This window comes from Perissodus microlepis, chromosome 6, assembly GCF_051167445.1.
Source record: "Perissodus microlepis isolate ML-2025 ecotype Zambia chromosome 6, ASM5116744v1, whole genome shotgun sequence".
In the NCBI taxonomy this organism is placed as follows: Eukaryota; Metazoa; Chordata; class Actinopteri; order Cichliformes; family Cichlidae; genus Perissodus; species Perissodus microlepis.
In genome coordinates, this window is record NC_140466.1 from 4,282,744 (window position 1) to 4,291,896 (window position 9,153).

Consider the following 9,153-nt stretch of genomic DNA (forward strand, 5'->3'; position numbering starts at 1 on the left):
CAAACCCTTGAAAAAAAAAAAGAAAGAAAAAAAAATCACTGCAAACCTAACCCCGCTCATTAACGCTCGGTCAGACTAAATGCTCGACTTCAGGTCTGACAGCTCGATAAAAGAAATGTGATCCTTCCACCAACCTAACTACTACCACGACATGCTTTCTGATCAAAAATGACATGGCGCTTTATTAGTTAAAGTCAGCTGCTCGTCACCTGACTTTGCCCTGTACTGTACAAGCGTTCTTACAGGATATCTGATAGCCGTTATTGTAATTTTACTTGGTAGGTTCAGCAGCTGTACACACAATCCTGCTTTGCTCCGAGTGGCTGCAGATGACTGCAAACACACAGATGACTCAAAAGCTGTGACTGACCCAACAGCGGACTAAACATACAATTTGAACCAATAAGCCTAGTAATGGTGCAGGTTACCTGTCACCATACCGAGTCAACTCAATGTGTCTTACAGAACAAGACGTCTGACTGACCTATGTTAGAGTCATTTGCCTTTTTCTTCTCTATAATACGCTTTGGTCTTGATTTTAAGATGTAAAATGCCCAGACATTTAACACAATGTTATTAAAATTGAACTAAATCATGAACTTTCTTCCCCAAAGTGCAGAAAGAGGTTTTTTTAAAAGCCTTCTCACAGCATGCCTCTGTTGCCAGCCTTAACTTTTTGCTGACCAACTTGTTCTCTAAGCAAACTCCTATCGATACTGTCAGTCACCTTAAATCAGCCAAAGCACTACATGTGGTCTCAACTACCAGAGGCCAAAGTATGTGAAGCTGCAGGTCTAAACCTTCATGTCATTAAAGGGTTTCTACTAAAGCACTCCACATTATCAGAACTCCATCATCACCATCAATCAACTAGATAAAAATTCTGACGAATGCAAAACTCACTGGTAAAATGAACCTAAGAAGCACTACAGCCTCATCTGTGTCCTTTATGATTCTGCTCTAAGATCAGAAAAATAAACAGAATTAAACAAAACTGGCTAATGTACACTAGCAGCAATCAGCAGCATCCCAGGCTGTAAAAGGAAGTTCAAGTGCCAACAACTACAGTTCATCTGTTGGCCACTTGAGGCTGGCTCCAAGAGCGAATCAGTTTCCACAGATTCTATCCTGCAAAGCAAACTTTTATCCCTTAGGACTTAAAGTTAGGTGTCCGTCCGCTCTCACTGCACTGGACCTTTTATTTATTGTTATTATAATGGAAATGGTGGTGTATTCAACACCACGTTTTCTCACCAATGTGTCCACAGCAGAGGATTTGCTGTTTCTGCTGCCTTTTAAAATGTTAGCATTCATGTTCATGTCACTTCTGACAAGGTTACGATTTCTGACACACACAAATTTCAGTTTTGCGTGTGCGTTGAGTGTGCTCTGCGAGTGCCGACACAGGCGGGTGTAGTTGATAGCTGCCTGCTAGGGCTGTGCGATATGACCAAAATCTCATATCCCGATATAAAACATCTATCGTCCGATAACGATATAAATCACAAAAAATTTAATATTTTCTGTAAATTCTGTGAATCTCGGATAGGTGAAGTGTTTCCAGCTGGGCATTGTGTAGCTGGAGTCGAGTGTTTTAACCAATGCATGAAACTACACATTTTTAGACATAAGTTGTAACGGCCGCCGTTTTCTTTGTGAGTATTTATTATACGGCGTGCAGCGGGGAAAAGCCTGTTCTAACATTTGAGTCTAAGGTTTATTTTTTACCACCTGGCGGCTCTTTTTTTGCTTCTCATCCGTCAATACTCTGCATACTTTTTCACGTGATTCAGTTTATTTTGAAAATTCTCAACAGGATCTTGAGCTTTATTGTGAAAGGTTTATGTGGAAAATAAACAAGGGGACATGCAATGGTTTTACCGTTGTTGTTGCTAACGACAACCCATAAAAACAGGCGCTTGTCCGTCCGTAGTCTGGTTATATTAAATATAAGAGAAAGAGAGAACTTTAAGAAATTAATATAGCCACTACAGTGACCATCAAAACAATGAAAAAAATATTGCCATAAACAGTTTATTTTGCGACACCACGAAACAAACGATAGCGTAAAATGAAACGATAGACGTTTTTAATATCGTCATCCGATAAATATCGTTATATCGAACAGTCCTACTGCCTGCTATGCTTCACCTTCACTGACCTGAAGCCAACTGCCAGAAATTGCAGTTCTACTAATGGCCACTTGAGGCCTGGTCCAAAAGTGAGCCAATCTGCATAGACTCCCATATTAACACAACTTTACAGCATTAAATACATGGTTCAGTATCAAGTTATAAAAATTGTTACAAAATTGTTACAACCTACATGGAGACAATTACAACAGTTTTTTTTCAGCAGGTCGCCAGTCAGCATCTGCTAGGATTCACCTCACATAACCAGAGTCACTGACCTCTCAACCATAACTGTGCTGTTGTGCCCAGAGTATGTTTAATGAAATTATCTGACAAATAACATGGGATTCCATGTGGTACAAAGCTTCCAAGCAATCTGCTGTTCCACTTCAGTTGATTAAATAGTAGTTCTTCTAGAACTGATGATTTAGAACTAATTAGCAGGTATCTGTGTATCTAGGCTGAGCCAGAAACTTAGAACTTGCTGTCTCATCTACATACGGTCACTTCTTGCTCAAAAGGAAACAAAAATGGACAGATGGACAATCTACGAACCAGAAGATGACTTCAAAATGGCTTCAACCAACTTTCACATACTGCGTACAATCGACATTGATATCTTAATCATGTTTTTCAGAAAATAAAAAAAAAACATTCAAATGCATTCTGAATTCCCAATCCCCAGGCTAGAGTCAAATTCAAAGCTAAATTCTGTTCTGCATAAGACACACAAATAAAGCTCTCGTAGCCCAGACATGTGAAAGGACACATTCTTCTTCCAAGTTTACAAATGAGGACGGAGGGCCTGAAAATGCTCTGAGCAATGAAAGATTTAACACGGTTGATTTAGCATGACTTCCTGATAGGAATGTCCATTTCAGCTAGCCCATATTACCTCTTTTAAATCAATAGCAGCTCCACATTTAATGATGCCTTCATTTCCCTGCAGCTTGACACCTCAGCGGGCACTGCGGAGTAATTCAACTCATGTCCTAACAGCAGCGAAGTTTTAAATTTTCATCTGGGTGAATTTCTACAATCAGTGCAGAGTTTCTGAGGGTTATGTACAACTAAGTGACATTTGCCATCATTATAATAGCAGTGCTCTGTAGCCGTGAGGCAATAAAATAATCAGGTTGGTAGCACTGCAGTGGATCAAACAGCAGCTTTATGGGGACTGAAACACACGGTGACCATTCATGTGGGAAACCCTTTGAGGTTCCCCCTGAAAGCGTAGCATTGGTAGCTGGTAATCAAGCAGGATGAAATGAATTGGCAGTGTAATAAAGACGAGGGTAGCCAGTGATTTGCTGCTGTTTAAAGACTGATAAGCTCTTGAAGCACAGCGTGTAGCATCAAGGAGTTTGATTTGTCTTTTTAATGAGTTGAATTTTTGAGAACTGGCCCCGTGGATAACCATTTGACCCACCCTGTCCTATAAAGCAGGAATTTTCTGCTGTAGTTACAAACCACAAGAAATCCTTCTAGGATAAAGATTAATGCTCAATCAATACATTACATGAAAGATGGTATCAGAGTTTGATCTTTTTGTGGGAACTGCTGATTAGAGGGGGAAAAAAAACATACTATAATATTTATCTTTTAAAAATAACAGTCTTTCTAAAGCTACATCTAAAGCATCAAAACTCATTAAATTAAATCAACAATCTTAGATTTACTGTTTTATTGGTTCCCGCTTAAAACTGACACAGTCCCATCAGATATATGAGCATGAAAATGCAGCTATACAAGTCGCTATGAGCTGAGATAAAAGGAAAAACAGCCTATGTGACCTCAAAGCAGAGCTCACACAGGAAACATCCTCAGGCTCTTGATTTACTCCTGTACATGGATGAGAAGAGAAATTACCCTGTCCTTCATCCGCCAGCTCTGCGCCAGGGCCTTGGAGCCCTCAATCTTCTCTGAGTGCCTCTTCTTCATGAAGGCCAAGGGAAGTTTCCAGTCATTCATATCGGCCTCCTCTTCCTCAGCGAGGCCCACAGCCGGTGAATGAAGCAAGTCTGTGTCCATTTTCATCAGGGCCCTGCTGGGAGAGCGCTCATGTTAATGTCACTGGTTTGATTTTGAAGTGTCTTTGGCTGTAGCTACTGGGTATCCACAAAAAGATTGGCAGGCTCACTTTAGCCATTTAATTGCTGCATATAGTCGATATTGACATTAGTCTCAAAAATAAATAAATAAATAAAAATCTTAAAACATAATTTGGAGACATTTCCAGTCCAGATGCAGCCAAATGTGCTAAATTTGCTAATCAAAACATACTGTGCAGCTATTTTATTAAGTAATGGATGATAAATAATAAATAAAGAAAGTAAAAACAGAATATATACACAACAGATGTAAGCATCCCTAAATACATTTTTGGTTACCAACTGAGATATTCATAGGAAAATTTAAACAGCAATAAAAGCGCACTGTCAGATAACTGCCTGTTCAGAGAGCTCGAGACTTAGATCCAGATTTAGATGAATTTATTCATTCAAATGTCTTCAGTGTTTAAACAACATGTAAAAGAACTTTTGCTTCCTTTTTCAGTAATAAAACGTTTCATTATATTATCTTAGCACAAGTATAAAAAAATTAAGCATCATGACATCGATCCACGTCTCTTTGTGCAGCTGTTGAAGCTCTACAGGATGAAGACGTGACCTGAGAGGCAGCCGTCCCTGTTTGTACATTATTGGATATGTTTGTCCCTCTTGGCCATGCTACCATCACAGATACAAGCCATTTCTTTTGGGCCAAAATCTGCTTTGTCAATATGGATCACCAACCATCTGATAAAGTTCCGTCCTCTTAAATGCTTCCTATACAGGATTGGTGAGGGCTTATCCAAGCTGGCATTAGAAAGCAGGGCTAACACAGTCAATTTATAATTACTAAAACACTTAACAAGCATTGTGGGAAGAAGCCACAGTACCCAGAAGAAACCCATGTAGGCACAAGAATACATACAATGTCCACACGCTGTGTGGACCAGGGTCGGCCAGCACATTCAAACCGTTGTTGCCGTTTGCTGACCTCTGCACTGTCCATTCTGTAACTTGGATTGAAAAAATCTATCTTCAGTTGTAAACAATGGGAACACCAAAAGCCCCCCAAAGGCTTGGTCATCATCAGGCTGCTACTGTCCGATAAAGTAAGAACAGCTCCATCCCTCCTTGTACTGTTGTTATGGGCTATACCAAGCAGACTGTTTCTACACTCAGATAATAATCTGATTATCAACACTGGCAGCTGACTTTTCCACTTTATGCCCTTTAAGTCATGGGATGGTGGTTATGAGTCATTGTTATGCCATGTGAATCTGCTGCTGTGAATCCTGTTTGAATGAAACCCACAACAGCAACTGAAACCAAACACACTCACATCTGGCTTCCTCCACTTTATTTGAACAGGCTAGCTGCCTGACTCTGTAGTAAAGCAACAGCTGTAGAGATGTTTCAGCTCTACAGCTGGAGCCACGGGACAGGGGGTCGATGGGTTTTTATCTTTGCCTCTGCATTCGTGCTAAAACGGCCCAGCTGTGTTAAACTTGGCTGCACGGATGCTGGCGAGCAGCAGGCTCAGTCCAGTCCAGCTAGCTAAGCTAAACTAGCGCGGCTAATGTAACAGCTCTGCTGCTGTCAGGTGTCAGACTGCACCGAGGCCAGTAATATTCACTTAAAGCCTTTTTAAAGCGAGTCTCTGAAACCACACACGCGTGACAGGGATAAGGAGACCGATCAAATGTGCAGAAAAGGCACCTAGAGTGTCAGCGAAGCGTGCAGATGCAGACCTTGGTGCGGTGGGATTATCAGCCCGGGCTGTGGAAGCTCTCTTTCTCCGGACAATGACAGACACGGTCGCACACACAATCCTGGTCAGCAAATTGTAGGGCAGCGTCCAGAGCCTGTAGAGTAAGTCAAAGCCGTCAAATCCGAGCTGCACGGGCGCGTGTTTGCAGGGGAATCTGCGGCTCCTCTCCCCACGGCTCTTCGCTATGGGAAGGGGCTGCAGGCGAGGCCCATCTTCACACGGACAGTCTGCCACAGCCACACGTAACGGCGGCCGCACTTATCAATGACTGGGCTCGCGTGGACTCCTTCTACGTACCAGCGGCCCTGGTAGTCGGCTCCGAGCGACGGTCTTCGAGGAAATCTCAAATAATTCCGGGAATTTCTCAGAAGAGGCACTTCTTCAGCACTTCTGCAAGGGCGCAGCCATCTTGGGTTGAACCCAGAATGCACTGTTGGGGCGGCGAAGCTGTCGTGAAACGTCACAGCTGTTGTTCCTGGCGTCACTCACCAAAATATAAACACACGTACTCACGTCAGCCTGAAGCTTTTGAAACCCGCACGAGAAAGTGGCTTTGAGCTGTCCTTGCACGAAGGTTGTAACTAATGAAAAGGTTGTAACTGAAGTCTTTGTAGTTCTTGCAGTTTTAGCGTAAGTGTACATTTACCGACGCAAAACCTTTTTTCCTCCAAAAAGCATTTACGATTTTGTAAATGCTTTTTTAAAAAATGATAATGGCCATTTTTGTGGGGGGGGGGTTTCTTAGATCGAATTTTAGTAATTCTTACATATAATTTTTATGACTTTTTCCCGTATGTTGCTCTGTCACCAGATTACTTTAGCTTGACAAGGTGGTTTGCTTTGCTGCTTCCTTTGGAGGGACAAGTCCCTCTGTTTAGGAAAAGGTGCTTTGGAATTAAGAAAACGAGGTTATTATGGTTTTGGTTTTCTTTCTTCTCCTGACATTTTTCCCTTGAATTTAATTGTAGTATTTTTTATAAGTATTGAACTTTATGTTCTGCATCTTCAATTTACAGTAAAGGTCAAAGAAAGAAAGAAAAAACTTCAGCTTGGCAAAGTGCTTTACAACGTCATTTGAGAAAACAAATCTCATTATTTAAGAAAAGGTGCTTTGTTATTTTTAAAATGAGAACGGAGGTCTGGAAACAAGGACTTTTTTCCCCCAACTACCCGTTTAATGTAGTTTGTAGTAACAAATTTATATTAAAATATGACTTCATAAAATCCCAAATAGGTAGTGATGTTATCAGCTTGGTTATTAGCTTACAGAAATAACATGTACCACATGCGTGGTTAAATACGTCTCACCACAGCTCCACCAATTATTTCCAGTAGGCTTAAATGTATTGAATTGCTGCCATGCGATTGGTTGATTAGATATTTGTGTTCATAAACAGTTGAAGGGGTGTACTTAACAAGCACCGGTGAATCTGGTCCTTATTTTTGTACCAAATGTCCTTATTTTTCCTTATTAAAGGGAAAAGGTTTAACAAAAAAAAAAGAATACACTTACACAGGTTTGTGGCCTTATTTATTCAGCGATAGTGGGGAAAAGCACTGACATGGATCCTTCCTTCCTTTCATCCTAAACACCAAAGTATTTGTTTTAATTGTGAAACTATTTCAGGATATTTTGCTGTCACTTAAGGGGACATTTGCTAAATGTCATTATTTTTTTAATCAGTGCCAGCTAACATTAATTTAGTTGTTACACCACAAGCCATTCAATATTTATACAATCAACTGACTTGTTGTATGAGTAGGACGTCAATACTATTAAAATAGACTGACATTTATACAGCAGTTATCTTGCTTAATAATCACCCAGTGTGCTTTAAATTACCAGTCACATGCACACAAGTTAGAATAATCAACTAACCTAACAGGCATGTTTTTGGACTGTGAGAGGAAACCAGAGCACCTGGAGAAAACCCATTTAGTCACAGTTTGAAAACATGGAAACTCTGTACAAATAAAATCCTCAGTCTTAGAGCCCTCTTACTGTGGGGAAATAGCACCAACCACTGAAATCTACAGGGTTCCAGTAACCATATTATCCATTTTTTAAACCACTCATCCAATTCTGAGTCATGGGTGGCCAAAGCCCATCCCCACTGTCATAAGCTAAGACGTGGCATACAACGTGGAGAGGAACAGAAAAAAGGCAATAACTCACACTCACACCTGAGGGGAATTTAGAATCACCTGTTAACCTTACATGTATGTCTGAGAGAATCCACACACAGTGGCGCAATGGTTATCCCACTGTCATCCCACACCTGCTTTTAAACAGCTGGCCAGCTGAAAAGCTGGAGCCTTTCTGTGTGAAGTTTACATGCATAGATTTTATTAACATACTGTAAGGTTCTCTGGCCTGGTCGTTGTGTCCTTGGGCAAGACACTTTACCCTACCGCCTACTGGTGTTGCCGTGATATGGTAGCCTCGCTTCTGTCAGTCTGCCCCAGGGCAGCTGTGGCTACAACTGTAGCTGCCTCCACCAGTGTGTGAATGTGAGAGTGAATGAATAGTGGTATTGTAAAGCGCTTTGGGTGCCTTGAAAAGCGCTATATAAATGCAATCCATTATTATTATTATTATTATCCCAATCTCCCTTTCAAGTGTTACCAAACTGGATGGAAAGTATGAACTACTAACTGAAAGCAGTCTGACAATTTCTGAGAGACTAAAACTTGCTTCTGTCTGACTGCTGTAAAAGTGACTGACAGTGAGCTGTTGGGATGCTCATCCTTTTGGCAGGCTGATTTCTTGGTCAACTTTCTACTTGCTTGTTTACTCAGCTTGTCCCAACAGCCAACTCTCAGAAAGGTCCAGATGGTTTCAAATGTCTTCCATTTCATAAATATTTAGACCATATTCTCCCCAGAACACTCAAACCTTTAGAAATGATTTTCTACCCTTGGTCTGATCTCTGCCTCACCACAGTATAACCACACAGATCTGCAGAGAGTTCTTTGGGTTTCATTGCACTGATATTACCCCGATAAGCAGCGTGGATTGCAGGCAGGACTTTTATGTGCACATGTGTATGCCTCACTATATTATCCCCAATCAACTCAGTGTGCCACAAAGGGAATCTGGTGCAGTTTGAGACACATTTCAAGAATAATTAAAGCAGAAAGAATAAACCAGACCAAAAATCTGGAGCAAAATCAAGAAGATGTTTGTAAATGAGAGATTTAT

The 9,153-nt window shown here is 41.0% G+C and overlaps 1 protein-coding gene across 4 annotated transcripts in view; it reads right to left on the reverse strand.

The window, feature by feature from the left end:
* The window catches only part of rptor (regulatory associated protein of MTOR, complex 1), a 195,400-nt gene extending 188,999 nt beyond the window's left edge, over positions 1 to 6,401 (reverse strand). For 3 of the 4 annotated variants that reach the window (XM_084930273.1, XM_084930272.1, XM_084930270.1), the window contains exons 1-2: positions 5,932 to 6,401; positions 4,002 to 4,176 (exon numbers count right to left, since the gene is read on the reverse strand). In XM_084930273.1, coding sequence (XP_084786399.1) covers positions 4,002 to 4,169 — 168 coding nt within the window. In that variant the 5' untranslated portion in view covers positions 4,170 to 4,176; positions 5,932 to 6,401. Of the gene's footprint in view, positions 1 to 4,001; positions 4,180 to 5,931 lie in introns of all 4 variants that reach the window. The other variant, XM_084930271.1, reaches the window with a different exon arrangement.
* Positions 6,402 to 9,153: the final 2,752 nt, after the last annotated feature.